The sequence below is a fragment of the Cottoperca gobio genome, chromosome 20 (genome assembly GCF_900634415.1).
Source record: "Cottoperca gobio chromosome 20, fCotGob3.1, whole genome shotgun sequence".
Classification (NCBI taxonomy): domain Eukaryota; kingdom Metazoa; phylum Chordata; class Actinopteri; order Perciformes; family Bovichtidae; genus Cottoperca; species Cottoperca gobio.
In genome coordinates, this window is record NC_041374.1 from 3,730,265 (window position 1) to 3,746,388 (window position 16,124).

Consider the following 16,124-nt stretch of genomic DNA (forward strand, 5'->3'; position numbering starts at 1 on the left):
TCGGATCAGGTCGTTATATAGTCACAGGTATGATGCTGGTGAAGGTTACTAACGTTAAAAAGCAAGACAGCTTTCATTTTCAATATGAAAACAGATTCATACTGATACAATGTCTACTACACAGAGTTATATTGTTGTGTGCAGAGTGTTATTGCAGGATGCAACCGGTGCAGACTATGATGATTTAATTAAATAAATAATCCTGGGGGATTTTCTCAGGACAAAGGAAGTGTCCCACTGGAAATTTCAAATAAAACTCAACCGGGAGAAACTTGATTACAAGTTGCACCGAGTCGCGCTCCTGTCAACATATGGGATTGGAATTAGGCTGCTTAGCTCTAAATTACTCATTAATCTGCTGGACATGGGAGAAATGCCATGAGAGTTACAAGGGTGGTCGCATGGAAGTATCATCCATCATAAAGCAGCAGGATTCGTGTCTCCTCAAGCAACCTCTGATCACTGCAGAACAAGACTAGTTAGAAAGAGGGAATGTTTTCCGAGCAGCGCAAATAGTCTGACAACACAGACGCATCGTCTTCCTCCACACTGAACAGAACAGCTGTTGCTTGCGCGACGTGCACGCCAAAACAACACACGCAAATCTCCCACATGCCTAGAAAACGCAGTGTTTATCATTTGACGTGGACTCAGTTCCCCCTTCCGACAACTGCGTGGTTCATTCCAGCGGCTCTGTATCCTCAGTGCGAGGTGTGTTTCTGCTGTCATCAACACTGAGCCAAGCGGTTCAATCACTCCGCTAACACACCAGCAAAGTGAATTTGGAAGGAGAGGTTAAGACCGAGCTGAGATCTTCTCGTGCAGGACCGTTTTAAGCCGAACTGTTAATGAGGTAGGTTATTTCCGTTTATGAATCGTTCCCGCCGTGTTTTATTTCCTAACAAGTAGCTTAATCGCTTTTTTTTTCTAGAATAAAATTCAAAAGTGACGTGTTGTTCATAATCAGAGTTAAGTGAAGACAGTAAAACGTCATGGGACAGGTGAGCTCCACGGGGAATCCTTAATATTTATATGGGAAAGTTATTATTCTGGAGAGTAAGTCTCTCAGAAACTGTGGATGTCAATGAATAACGCTCCTCTGAATGTATCTTACATTGGTTTGGAAACATGTTCCACCAATCCAAAAGTGCCAAAGCTGCTGAATGCACAACGTGATTAACATTCAAGTTAAAAGGTTTGCCTTATGCTCCTTTATTATGTTAATATGAGACGACACATATAGTACATACCTTCCCTTCCTTTCAGCTGCAAATGTCATCCCTCTGCAGCCTCAGGGGAACTCTACTTGTGTAACACAGGAGCTACAACTGAATGAAGAGCTAGACACAAAGAGATTGTCTGCAGTAATCATGAGGTAACTTGTATGTCAAAGTACTTTTTATCTGAATCTGAAGCTGGCAGCCTTCAATGCTTTGCTGGGAACTGTTCTTTATGTACAGGCTGATTGCATAGAAGAGTCGAAAAATAATAATAATCTTGAGTTAGAAACAGAAACTAAAGTTAAATATGTGTAGCACTTGCAAATGTCTATTCTTTTGCAGAGATGAAAACTTAATTTAAAAAACAATGCAAAACACATTAATCTGAGTTTGTGTCCAACGTCTTTCTTGAGAAGCCTCGTGAAGCTTTAACAGGATTTGTTGTACCGATTCATTTGCTAATTTTTTAATTATAATGAAACGTATGTGGTCTTTTAACATCTCCCAGTCGTAGCTCTGTAAGCAATATGAAATTACTTCTGTGTCATAACTTAAAATGTCACCTCATCCCTCCTGCTTGCATTAAAAAGTAAAAGTATACGACCTTATCAGTGGTAATGAGATGTTAATCACCCTGTGTGCCCGTTTAATTCCTCACAGTTAACTAAAATCCTCACAAGGCTCTCAAGCAAATATCCCCAGTGAACCATCCGACACTTGGAAGTCTCAAGACAGGTACTGACCTGAATTGACACTTTACCCACACAGCTGTCTAAAAAAAACCCTCTAAAAGTGTAGCCTAAATGTATTCGGTTATTATCCTTTGACGTCAGCAAATGTGATTCCTGTCTTCCTGTCCGTCAGGGTGTCTCTCCCCTCACAGATGCATATTTCCAGGCGTCTTTCTGCCCCCTTTGTCCGTTTTTCACATAGTGAGTGACATCCTCTGTTTGAGGGAACAGGCATGTTTGATTTCCCTCCACAACGCTTGTCAAATTTCATGGCTATTAGACTTGTTAATAGGCGCGGGGAGAAAACAGAGCAGAGGGCCTATCGGTGTGCTTGGTTGGACCCTTTGATTATTGTGCATGGGTTGTGATGCTAAGAGACGGTGTCACATGTCATATAAATATACCGACTGACAGGGACACGGCTCTTATTGTTATTACCCGTCGGGCCTTATTGATGAGACGCGGTGATTGACAACAAGCAGATCACTCCGACACAACCCACCGGGTGTACAAACATACTGTATATGAATAAAGTTTTTATGAGCACCTCTGTTTTTGTTCTGTTGATTTACTCACAAAAACAAAATCAACACATCCTTGGAAATTTGAGAAGGTTTTGATTGAGTTATTCATCTGATTAATGCTTCAGCAATACAGCCAAACACAATGTTATTAGAGGCCTCAAGAATATGATCCTTTTGATTAAATCCTGCAATTTAAATCAAACTCAATTAGAGACTGAATCAACTGAATTATATGCATTAGCTACACTTATTATGGACTGCGCCCAGAGTCCTGGGAAAAACCTGAGCAAGTCCTCCAGATCCCTTCAGTAGTACAACGTCACAAGGACTAGACATGAACAATGAACGATTATATTAAATATTCAAGATTGCGGGTGAAACTCCACTTTAAAAAGTCGGTGAGGTCAATACACTGGTTCAAGGTAAGAGTTTCTCCTTAAAGCCTGGAGGGTTGTTAGAAGAGCAGGTTGTAGGAATAGGCTGAACCGATTTCTAAATAAGAAATTATAATTAATGATTAAAATTAACATTTTATGAGATTGTTAAATCAGGCATATCTGAATATGTTTTCCAAAACACGATGCATGAAATCATTAATGCTCCCAGTGATGCTGCTGAATGTGAGACTTCTGGGAGGCAGATAGTTATCATAACAATGTCTTCTAGACAAATATGATGCTTTTCTAATGTTAGACACTTATTTTCCACTTAAAGTTTGTAGTTAGAATAGTCACTGAAGTCATATTATAGTTATTTAAGTATGTATGCCACTTGTTAGTAAGCTGGTCTATTGATTTATGCTGTACAGGTATATAGCCGATACTAAATCCTAAACTTTACGACATCCAGCCGACACCATACGCGGTGATTTGAGATGCATTCTTTCTGCTCTGTTGAACATTGTGTAGACTTTGCAACTTTCTGAGCCGCTCCTGTGAGTGTGTCGATAGAGCTGGCATGTCAAATCTTTTCTTTTGTGAATCTGAAATGGAGACAATCCTATGTTAATACAGAGTGTCTCTTCAACAAACTCTCCTATTTAAAGTGAACATAGATGCTGCTCTCCTGCAAACCACTTAAAGCATACAACTCCACCATGTTGAACAGAGGGATCTCTCTATCGGAGACAAAAGTGAGATATTCCCGAATGAGTGTACAACAAAGACTCCACTTAAAACTGTTCATTTTGCAACAGAGGTCTGACTTTGACGCAAATGAAAGGACAGCAGTGGGATGATGAAACTGAATATTTATGGTATTTTCCAGACCTCAGAGTACTTTTGAGCCTTTTTAACAGCAGATGAAATTGCACTTGAAAGTTGCAGGTAGGTTGCTTGATAGCTGTTAGAAACTCAAGTGCTTTTAACTATTGTGAGCAAATCGCTAAAGTACTTCTCTTGTGAACGACACAGTGATGAACACCAGTGCATTGATGCAGCAGTTGACTTTTCTTTGAGTATTGCATCTTCAACAATCAGCATATATTCTTGAATTTCATCATTGATATGAACAGTTAGCTTAACGGTAAACATAGTTACAAAAAGGTTCAAGGGCTGTTGTGGTACCTAGTTAAGAGAGTAACAATAAGTAAGTAATAATGTGGGTCCTTTTAAATCTCTAGTGACCCCACCTAAAGCAAACTAAGAGGAAACTTAATTGGAAGTTTAAAGACAATTTATTACGACAGAACTCGATCCCCAACAAAAAGCACAAACAGTCTCAAGGAAAATAAAATATCTCCAAAACCCTCGTAAAAATATAATCCAGGTAAAAGCAATGCATCCAAAAAGGAATCGCACTCACTGGAAGAAGAGGGGGGGGGGGGGAATACTCCTCAGATCTCACTGGTTTTCCCATTCCTTCAGTGGGACGAGGTATCGCTCCTCTCTTACTCCTCTGTCTCTCCTCAGCAAACAAAACCAACCCAAATTCCCTCCCCAAACATTTCCATTTCCCTTTCTTCCCCGGGCCACGCCCTCTTACACCTGTGTGGGACAGAACACCTCATTAGTGTCTCGTGGGAGGCGACAAGTTAAAGCAGAGGAGAGGGGTGGACACACACACTGCATCAGAAACATCCAAAGGTTTTTATCATTACAATTAATCCTCTCACATTTGTGGCCGTGTCACAAAGATGAGAGAGACTTGTACAAATCAAATTAAAATAGTTTTGCCTGCTTCTCTCTCTCCACTGCAGAATGCATCTACTGTCTGCAGAAACTGTCTCTGAATCATCTTGGCCCTTGGCTACGAGGCCGTGAGCTGCTACCATGACGCATCCCAACACCAGCATACTGACCGCCAACTTCAGCGGAGCTTTGGACAGTCATGACTCCGGGGGAAACATCTACCGGCCTTTTTCTGTTTTCAGTGTGCTCACTCTTACATTACTGGCAATGCTGGTGGTGGCCACGTTCGTCTGGAACTTGCTGGTGCTGGTGACCATCCTGAGGGTTAGGACATTCCACCGGGTGCCCCACAACCTTGTGGCTTCCATGGCCATCTCCGACGTCATGGTGGCCGCCCTGGTCATGCCACTCAGCCTCATCCATGAGCTCAACGGCAGGCTGTGGAAACTGGGCCGTGTGCTGTGCCAGGTGTGGATCTCCTTTGATGTGCTCTGCTGCACGGCCAGCATCTGGAACGTGACAGCCATCGCGCTGGACCGCTACTGGTCCATTACCAGGCACCTGGAGTACACGCTCAAGACGCGTAAAAAGATCTCCAATGTGATGATCGCACTCACGTGGCTGCTGTCCTCCATCATTTCCCTGTCGCCTCTTTTCGGCTGGGGGGAGACCTACACAGAGGGGATGAAGTGCCAGGTGAGCCAGGAGCCATCCTACACCATCTTCTCCACCTTCGGAGCGTTTTACCTGCCGCTCTGTGTGGTGCTGTTTGTTTATTGGAAGATCTACAAGGCTGCCAAGTTTCGGATTGGCTCCCGCAAGACTAACACGATAACACCCATGGCTGAGGTGATTATTTATTTTCCTTTTGTTTAAATTAATTTTCTTAAAATATCCCATCCATCCTTAAAAGTCATAATATCATTATCCTCCCCCCCTTATACATGTAGATTGACACTTTTTACACGATTAGCACTTTGTATACCGCTCATGTTGAGATGCTGTTGTGGTGGTAATAGACCTATATTTTCTCTGGACATGGTGTCATGAGAGAGGCACCAGGCGCTATAATATCCACACACACATTTTTATGCAATGGGCTAGGAAGCCAAAAAGGATTTAAAGTCATGACTTTGAAGATTAGAGCTCATGCTCGCCCTCACATCTGAAACTGCCATGCAGATGGTATGAAAAGCACAGGATGTAGCACAGTAGATGAGCCAGAAAGAACAACAGGCAGCATTCAGCTTGCAGGAGGTGACACAGCGGCGACCGTCGAAAAGAGGGGGAGAGACAGCCAGCCGAGGGGGGGCTGCAAGTGTTGCTGATGCGGTCAGGAGAAGCATAATGCCCCAGACAAATGCAATGCATTAGATTCTGAGTGTGAAAATGTAGCGAAAAGGGCCATTGAGAGAGAAAATATTTCACCAAGTCAGTAAGAGAAGTCACTGCTGTTAAGGAGACTGAGAAAAATGTTGACCTAGGAACAGTAACCAGTAAGTGTAGTGCATTGGACAGAATAAATAAATATAGGCGACTCTCAGAAACCTTATCTCACTAGACCGTTGCGTTGTAATTCCACAGTCAAGAAGACAGGGAACGTTGGAGCTCATACATGACGGACACCAAGTTCTTATTGAAATGCAGAGAACTAAAATATCTGCTCATAATAAACGCATAGTGGAAACCTGCCACGTGCACAGCTCAAAGGGCCCCTACAGCCTACGCCTCCGTCAGAGCGGGCGAGGAAACAGATCGCCACAGACATATGTGAGTGTAGAGGCAATCATGACATTGTGAAATCAGATGATTACTCAAGACTTTTGCACAGACATTGTACATGGCACCTCCAGTCCTCACAACCCACCAGAGGGTGCGGTTCATAACTCACTAACCCACTATTAGCATTAATGTGATACAGAGCAACACTGATGACTCCTACTCGTGTCAGCCCAGCAGAACTGCTAATGGGACGAAAGATCATAACCATACTTCATTCACTCCTGAATAATCTGGGCTCTAAATGGCCAACAAAAGCACTCATCAGACGCAGAGATGCAAAGACATTGAGAGGACCAGCATCAGGGAGAGATGCAACTGGGAACACTGAGACTATGTAAGCGAGCTCAGAGCCAGTAGGAATTGAAACCCAATATCAGGGCTCTGGTTGTGCGCAGAGTGAGAGTAATTGATTTAACAGAAACACACCACAAGGACTGACAGTAACAAAGACTGGTAGAGTTTAGAAACCTTTAACGTGACTTGATATGTGAATGTAATGTAATATCCAGTTAAGAATTGGACATTTTTGACAGCTAGACTTTCAGCACTGTGTAAGATGCATTAGGTGGCACTGCGAAGGTAACACACAGAGTGATCTCTAGGATGTCGTAATTGTATAATTGAGTAAAATAGTTTTGTAACCTTGTGACCGAGACGGGGAGATGTCAAGGTGTGAAGGACACTCAGAGTGCTTGAATAAGCAGGTACATTGTGACTAGATGTACATGAGTCAGCAAAGTTGGTTGACAGGACCATGCCGACTGCTTATGTCGAGATTTAAATAAACCATATGTTCTGAATACAAATAAACTGTGGAGGCAGGCAGTTTCTTCTTCCTAAAATGAATATTTCTCAACTGGCTGATGCACCTGACCCACAAATATGAGTTACTGTGCAATTATTTATCATGATAAGCTATTCGACAGCAATCAGGGCAACATAAGCGTCCAACGTATGAGCATACGGACAAAATAATTGCAGAAATCCTGCTCATTATACCGGCAGCTTGTTAATGTGCGTAGGCAGAAGGTAGAAGGCTATAAATACCACTTCCTGCATCTTTAATGCACACCTCAGCGATAGCGATTACGCCACTTATAGACTTCTTTCAGCAGACACTTTTTTCTTTCTCCTATAAAAGGCATCTTATGAAAACCACCCAGAAATGGAAGATTCTGAGAACTTGGCAAACATCCACAGAAGGGAGAAATGTTTCACAGAAAATACACACGGAAGGATTTTTATTTTCATTTATGTAATGCATGTACTTTGAAATCCCCCCCCCCCCCCCCGCCTCCCGCCCCCTAAATCCTCAAGATAACCCTTAGTTATGCAAGTGTGACATCACTTTGCCCAACATTTGGGAATAAATTAGCCCCATGGTATGTTGATTTGGTTGACCAACTTTATGTCAAGTTTCATTACACAGGCAATCGCTCTTGTAGCTAGCAATTAAATCCAATATCTTTTATTAGTTATTTTGCTTTCCACCGACACAACTTATGGTTATGTTGTACGTGTCTCATTACCCAGCCAAAGTTTATTGTCATCATTTCCCAGCGACTATCGAAGAGTGAAGGCACCGAGCCCTGCGAATTATAATAAACTCTCTCATCCATCAACAGAAAACTGACGGATGTTAAAACACTGCTAATTCTATTTGTACATTTTAGAATGAATAAAACCTGTAGACTGTCTCGCTTGTTGACTGAATAGCTCAACCTCGTACTTGACATAACAACGTGTCGTCATCGGCAAAATAAAAAAAACACTTTCGGACAGGTTTGTCTCGGGAAACTAGATGTTTCCATCGAAGGAGGGTCTTCAGTTGATCTACTGCACCATCTAAAGTGGAAGTTTCTTAAACCATCCACTCAATTTGAAACCTCCTTCCCAACAGCACTTTGCTTTTACCTCCACTGCAAATGGATGTGTTTCATACATGTTATCAGTTGTAGGCCCTGTGGACCCGTATTGATTTAACTAAATTCACTTTTTGGAGAGTTTCTCCATTTAGGTGCGGGTTGCTTGAATGTTGAACAGAACACAACAGTTTAGAGTGTTAGCCCGGGCACTTTACTTCTGACACATTTATAGAGAGGGATGGTTTGTCTTTATAAAAGCTGTTAGGCTCCTGAACGACCTGGGAAACTTCACCTGATATAAAATGTAGAGTCAGCCTTGAGCTGTTTTTGGCAACAAATAAGAGAGAGAAAAAAGTCAGCAGATTAATGTTGACATTCTCTTTTTCCTTTTCCCCGCTGCGCAGTATGTTTGTGAGATGGCACAAAATAGGCTGCTGGAAAATGCAGATTAAGACACGCCACTGGATTTATGTTCTGTATCAGTGTGTGTGTGTGTGTGTGTGTGTGTGTGTGTGTGTGTGTGTGTGTGTGTGTGTGTGTGTGTGTGTGTGTGTGTGTGTGTGTGTGTGTGTGTGTGTGTGTGTGTGAAATGAAAGAATAAGCTTTGGCTTCTTGATCCACCAGTTGATTCACACTTCACTTCTATTCAGTTTATTATACATCTTTAGCTGAGCAGGCAAAATGGCCTATATATATATATATATATATATATATATATATATATATATATATATATATAAGTATTGCTTTTCTGATTCAAATGCTAACCAGGTTTGTCTGATTGATTAATGAATCAATAGAGTAACTGATTTTGCTCTCTGATCGGCTCCTTCGCAGGTAAAGGATGAAGGACATCAGCCGCAGATGGTGTTTACTGTGCGCCACGCCACTGTGACCTTCCAGACAGATGGGGACACATGGCGCGAGCAGAAGGAGAAAAAGGCGGCGCTGATGGTAGGCATTTTGATCGGCGTGTTTGTACTTTGCTGGATCCCCTTCTTTATCACCGAGCTCATCGTCCCACTGTGCTCCTGTGACATCCCTCCCATCTGGAAGAGCATCTTCTTGTGGCTGGGTTACTCCAACTCCTTCTTTAACCCGCTCATATACACCGCCTTTAATAAGAACTACAACAATGCCCTAAGGAACCTCTTCTCCCGGCAGCGCTGAGCCGCTGCACAGTCGGCAGATCACCAGCAAGCACTCCACAGTGTTACTCTTCCAGACAGAGGAGGACTAACCTGTATTTGTCACTCAATCATCCTTCAGATGGATGATAACCAGAGACTATGTCTGTAAAACTGTCTGTGTTGTTTTTATTTATGTTTTGTTTATTACCACTGAGGTAACCTCACAGCTGGACTGAGACGGGTGTCTGAGCTACTGAATCTACAAAGAAAGAATAAATTGGTTGTGTTGTGGCAGTAGTGAATACAGTGTTGTCTACATGTCTGTGCCCTTATGCTGTTTCAGGCTTATTAGGGAGGAAGCCTTGTTAACTCCCACATAAACAGTTTCATCATCATATGTGAAGCTGCTGGGAATCATTTCAAAGTAAAGCTGGAAGAAATATTAAAGAACAAACTTTTAGAACGGCACAAAAAAGAACCTCGTAAATAATAAACCAGGAACAAACTGTGGATTATTTTCTAAACTAAACAACAACATGCTCATGTTCGTAGAAAATGGGTTTGATTTATAGAAAAGAAGGATTATCTCACTTGAAACCCCTCCACCTTATACCTAGGAACACATTAACTCTCTGGCTTCACATGCAATGTATTCATGCACACTTCTCGGTGTGTAGGTACAATCTTTCTTCTGATGCTGGCTTCATATGCACATCAATTCTCTTTGCACATACTCCTACACACTCCCATGTCTTTTATAAAGCAGGGAAATAGCATAACAAGTTATTATTGCCATTATCTTTGAATAGATGCATTATTAAGAAACTGCAGCCACAAATGATCACGTCTCACTGCAGACAAATAAAGTTTAAAGAAGCTAAAGTGCTGAGAGGATGCATGTTTTTAAGTATGACATATAATAGTAGGGGAATAAGAAAAGCTAATGTTACCCCATACAACTGTTCGTAATGAGCTCAGCACACAAAACGTGTGCTTCAGTTGGTGTAATGTTGTTTTTGTATGACTCCCCTGTTTCCTGCACAAATTGCCACATTCTACTAAAACTGTTCGACATTGTAGAAACAGTAAGCAAACCTTTATTTTGGTGTGTAATATACTGTAATGTGAGGAATCAAGCATGAGAAATTGAACCTCAGCAAATAGTTGTGCTGTTATGTACGTGAGCTCCATTTAACGTCACCGTCCAGTGAAAACCATGTATCTCCAGATTTGGTCATTTCGAATTATTTAGATATACTGAAGGATTAAATGTTAAATTTGGTTCTAGAAAATTCTCTTAATGAACTAATCTAAGAGTCTAGGCTACATGCTTACTTTAGCATGCTAACGTGCTGATGTTAAGTAGGTTTAATGTTTACCATCTTCCCCATGTTAGTTTAGCATGTTAGCATGCTAACGTTTGCTAAGTAGCACTAAACACAGAGTCATAAAGAACAAATGAAAACTTTGGGTTGGTGATGGCGCTAGATGAAAAGTAAGGGGAATCACCAAAGTTACTGCATCACCCTGAGGGAGACATGAATGTATGTGCTAATTCAATGGCAATTCCTTTTGAGATATTTTCCTGAAAAACACAAATGGTGCTATAGGTCAAGTCTGTAGGATCCATCCACTGGGCTCCATAGATATTATAGCACATTTCATGTCTAAATAATAGTTTTTGAGATGATTCAGTTTGATGAAAGTGGTAGATCAACTGACAAAAACAACATTGTATTACATGAAAACATGCATTGTGGAAAATTGGTGTGTTAGCTCATGCAACGTTTTAGAGATACGTAGTTTTTACATGACTAAAATATTATAAAAGAACACAATAAAATATCCTTTTTTTACACCATGTTTTGTACTCTAGACAACGATCTGTAAGACAAGACTGTCCCTGGTCTCTCAAACTGACCTCAACCTTAATTTATACTTTACTTTTACTGTATAATACAAACTTACAGACCTCAAATATATAAGAAAAAGCCTCAATAGTAAAAAAAAAAAAAAAAAGAAGAATAAAAAAAACTAACAGAGTAATATATGACGATGGAGAAACAATGAAATATATGTGAAAAGAAAATTAGCCCACTTGGTTCAAGTGAAAACAATATTCTGTGGTAAATAATTAAATGCATGGAATATAGACAGAAACAGGAATCCTTATTATATATGGTAAAATAAATGACTACTGGTGAAATGGATTTGTTATCTCTTAGCACTTCTTTCATGTATTAATCGCATGACTTGCTGGTTGACTTGATCCAATGGTGTTCTGCAGGATTCATTTATTCAAATGACTTCTCACTGCTCTGCAGATGTCCCGAGGATGATTGATTATTTACCCTTTGCCCCTCTTAGGTCTTGTTCTGTGTGGTGTCCCAGCTCAGGAAATACAAAGTGTTGCAGAAATGTGTTGTTTACCGTTCATCTCTGTTTCCACTTTTCACATTAAAAAGAGGTAAAAAAAAAAAGAAAAGAAAAGATAAAAGTTGACTATTACCTCCTTCACAAGCACTTTTTGAAAATCTATACTTGTATTCATACCTAAAAGAAATAACAGACATAAAAGTTATTGAATGGTCAATGTAATTGTGTCAGTGTTTTCTTTCCACAGAAGCTTCGGATGACAAAATTCACAATAAATGAGTCCTTTGACAAAAAGCTTAGAAAAGTAACAGCTATTCAAGTTAAACCACAAGTCATACCACTAGTTGGCTATAGACACACACTTGTTCACAAATACACACACACACACACACACACACACACACACACACACACACACACACACACACACACACACTTGGGCATTCACGACTACTGCATTTTAGTAGTCTAAACACAAAACCATAAAGCCACAGATCTAACTCAAACATTCGGACACTATAGTGGCATTTTTCAGATGGACAAATCAGGAGAAAATTAAATTAGTTTGAGACCAATTTGTCTCATATGTCTCAGCAATGTCTCGCGAGCAGTGGCGGGCCGTGCTTTTCCCACCTAGGCCTTCAGTGATGTCCTACACAGTCCTACCTGAATTATTCCACCTCTTAATACCATCATTATGACGCCATGGCTCTAGAAACTATACATTTAGACAGAAACGCAGTATAACCGGGCGTTGCATCACCCTAACAACAGAGCTATATTAATATTTACGAAACATTTAGTTGTAAATAGCAGGCATTCCCAGCAGTGCAATGTGCAGTGCCTCTCGGAGGCTGTGAGCCGGGGGTACCGCTCGTAGTTAGTGATTTGAAAGTGGCGGACAAACCCTTTTCCCGGCTGTGATAGGCTCGCTAGCGTCGGGGTTGGCCGTCTCTCTGCTCTGCCTCTCAATAGTGCGTATCCAATCAAAAGACGTGGACGTGCTGACGTTATCGTACGCCTTCTAGCTGGCCCCAGTGTCGCCAACTCGACATCTGATTGGCTAACGCCACAGTTTTGTTTCTGTTCACTTTAAGCGACAGACGCCCACACTGTTGCTTCTGAAGGCCTACGGGCAGATCTTCTTGGACCCTGGCAACACATGATGGCTGAAATATGATTGGATAAAAGCTCTAACATAAAGGCCAGCCCTCCACATCTCGATCTGAGGCTGGAAGCAGCGCAACCAAGAGGAAAGCTATGAAATGAAGAGAATAGACTATGGGGAATCATTTAATACATATTTGTGGGCCAGCAGAGAAGGCCTTGCTAGCCCTGACGGCCCACCACTGCTCGCGAGATATACCAACACAGCCCTTTAACGTTAGTACGTCAAAATCTTAAGCTAAAATCAACTAATGTTCACTCACTACTTTTTGTAATGCTAAACATGTTTGTTAGTTGTGTAAATATGAATGAAAGGCAGAAAGAATTCAGTGTTTTAGTTAATTATTACGATGATCATTGCCCAACAACTGGAGGTCATTGTATTAACAGGCATTGGCGTGTCCTATCTCTCTATCCTGCCACTGCCAGCATGCACATCTCAGAGCCAGGAGTGAGCCGGCTCCTGTTCAAAGGAGCACATGCATCCATGTTTCCAAGGAAGACAGCATGCATGAAAATGCGGCTCGGTTCAACTGATTTAGGATTAGAACCGAATGCCTCTGGCAAGGCAAACCTTTGCTTTAGCTCCTGAGTTTCACAGAAATAGATGCAACAAGCACCGTCAAATACACTCTTTCACCGTACTCCACAGAAAGATATGACAACAAATGGAATATGTGGCCAAATACAGACACTATTGAGGATTTTAATAATGAAACTATTTTATTAAATGATTAAACAATGTAAACATCACTTATTATCCTGGTATCTGCACTTGGAATCTTATATCCCACATGTAATATCCTGGCCAATTTACATAAAGATATCTCTAGCTTGCCAACACTAGTCTCTGATAACAATAAACCAGGCTTTACATAATGGGTGAAGTGCATATGGTAGCGACATGTAGTGCAGAATGACTAGACAGGATCAGATGTCCCGCACTGCATCTCTTATCTTCACAACAAAGTTGTCTCCGTCTCTTCCTGTCTGAGGAATTGTCAAATGTGTGACTCTGTTGTTCCACTTGTTATTCTTCGACAGCTCAGTTTTTTATCCAAATAGAAACTTCTCAGCAGGAACGTGGAAAAGAGGATCCTAGTGCGCGTGTGTATATGTGATCTGGATGAGGGCGTCCCGCTCTCTTTCTCACCCTCCAGTCGACTCCTTGCTCGCTTATAATTCAGGTTCTCGGGGCAAAGCAGAGGTGATGGTAAAAGAAAGGAAAATTTGAAATTCTGAAATACTCCAGAGGAGATAGAAGATGATCAAATGTTCTTCGCCTCAGGACAGAACTGGAATGGACAGTGCTTACCTGATTTTTAAAGTTTATTCTTTCATGTTTTAATTCATAAGCTCTGCAGCAGTTGTAGCTGAACACTGAAAAGTAGAAATCTATCTGTTTTTATTGGGATATGAACTACCCCAAAGTGTACTCAAAATATTGCATTGATAGCGCGAGGTCATGAAGGACATGAATAATTTAGAATTAGCTGATTTTATTTAGCAGTCTTACAAGATAAAAAAAATATACAAAGGCAACAAATAACAAACAAGTGCAAAACACTTAAAAAGTAGAAACAAACGTCTACCGCCCGCTAGCGCTTAGTTTGGCTAACACTAGCTAATTAGCGCTAAACAGTACAGAACACTTGAGGCTGATGGAAAATTAATGTCTGCACCATATTTCTTAGCAATCCATCTCATAGTTAGAGTTAGACATTTTCATCAAACACACAAATGTCAACCTTGTTGTTGCGCCACAGGGAAAAGTCATTCGGATAATTCATCAGGGAATCACGATTGAAAATGTCATGGCAATCTATGCAATGCAGGTTGTTGAGATATTTAAATCTTGGCCAAAGCAGTGGATGAATTGACAGAGCGACAGACTGCAGCTAGTGCGTCTGACGAAGGTACAATCAACTTTAGGTGAAATGTGCTTTTATTCCAGGTTTAAATCTTTTCCCGACGAGCGGGTGCAGAGGAATTGCATAAAGAGAAGAAATAACATGAACAGTCACGCTAATATAAAATGTATTTTCAGTCATGATATTCAGAAATAAAAAAAGAAAGCAAATAAAGAAGTTTAAATGGGATATAATAAAAGACAATTCTAAAACTTTATGAGTCAGGTTGTTAAGCTTTTAGTGTGTGAATATAAAATACTGCTTTAAAAAAGTTTAATTTAGATTCTAAACCAGAGGGAAACCCTGTCAGCAAAATTATTGAACACAGTGAAAACTCGTAAGTCTTTTTGCTCTGAACACTGATCCATTGCTAATGTTCGGGTATTTTTTCTGCTTCTTCTCTTTTCTGACCCCTGCGCTGTCATTCACTGTAATAACTCACTCTGCAGGACATGAATAGTTAATACAATGTAGGTGGAAAGAATCTCAAGCAGATTGAGCTGATGCTGCTGTGCCACAGTCCCTCTGATGAATTAGGATAAAGCTTATGACATTTAAACACACACTGGAGTATACCTCTATCAGCGTCTAAGACCTTTCTAAGCAGTAATGAATCCTCTTGCGATAACAATGGCTACACTATGTGTCTGCACAATTTGTTACAAAAGATCCATGCATCCTCACGACAAAAATATGATAGGTTTTTATTGGGTTGCGGTGGAGTTAAAGAAAGAAATCTTATCTTTCCTGTTGTCTGACTGTCTGCATTTCAATTTTACAACCCAGTGGGCTTGGTTAAACCAATGCAGACACGGAGAGAGAGAAACCTTTGAGAGAAATGTTTTTTAAAGCACAGACAGATGAGTCTAAATGACGTTACGAGAGCGCTGGTTCCCGGTGAGATTAGGCAGGTGGTGTTGTAATTTCGAGATTGCCAGGAAATCAAGAGCAAACTTCAGGATGTGATTGCTCACTGTGGGTAAATTGTAAGCTGTGGGAAGTCTCATCCTGTGTTCATCAGGGAGATAACACACAAACACAAACATGTGCATACAAACACAGATAAGATCACACACAGTCATACAGAAACACAAAGACAAAGAGGAAACAGTGTTGATATTCAGTCGTTTCAGGGGAGTCTGAGCAGAAACAGGTGATTCCCCTGTTTCCTCAGTAGGATACATGGCCTTGTGCTCGGTTGCTATGGCATCAAGACAGTGAAGGAAAGCTCTCTACATGTCTTGTGAAGATTCTCAGTCACCCAAGCTATATAGGATGTTACTTGTTCTT

The 16,124-nt window shown here is 41.0% G+C and overlaps 1 protein-coding gene across 2 annotated transcripts; it reads left to right on the forward strand.

The window, feature by feature from the left end:
• The first annotated feature begins 415 nt into the window (after positions 1–415).
• htr5ab (5-hydroxytryptamine (serotonin) receptor 5A, genome duplicate b) lies at positions 416–11,940 on the forward strand. Of its 2 annotated transcripts, XM_029457253.1 has the most exons (4): positions 416–853; positions 1,267–1,375; positions 4,673–5,453; positions 9,089–11,940. In XM_029457253.1, the coding sequence occupies exons 3-4, from the start codon at positions 4,746–4,748 to the stop codon at positions 9,419–9,421; spliced, it is 1,041 nt and encodes a 346-aa protein (XP_029313113.1). In that variant the 5' UTR covers positions 416–853; positions 1,267–1,375; positions 4,673–4,745; the 3' UTR covers positions 9,422–11,940. The 2 variants fall into 2 exon arrangements, with proteins under 2 accessions (XP_029313113.1, XP_029313112.1); XM_029457252.1 differs by lacking the exon at positions 1,267–1,375 and having other exon boundaries at positions 417–853.
• The last annotated feature ends 4,184 nt before the right edge of the window (positions 11,941–16,124 follow it).

Coding starts and splice junctions, on each gene's coding strand:
- htr5ab (XM_029457253.1), top strand. CDS start 4,746: ATGACGCATCCCAACACCAGCATACTGACCGCCAACTTCAGCGGAGCT. Junction 5,454..9,088: donor CGATAACACCCATGGCTGAG/GTGATTATTTAT, acceptor GCTCCTTCGCAG/GTAAAGGATGAAGGACATCA.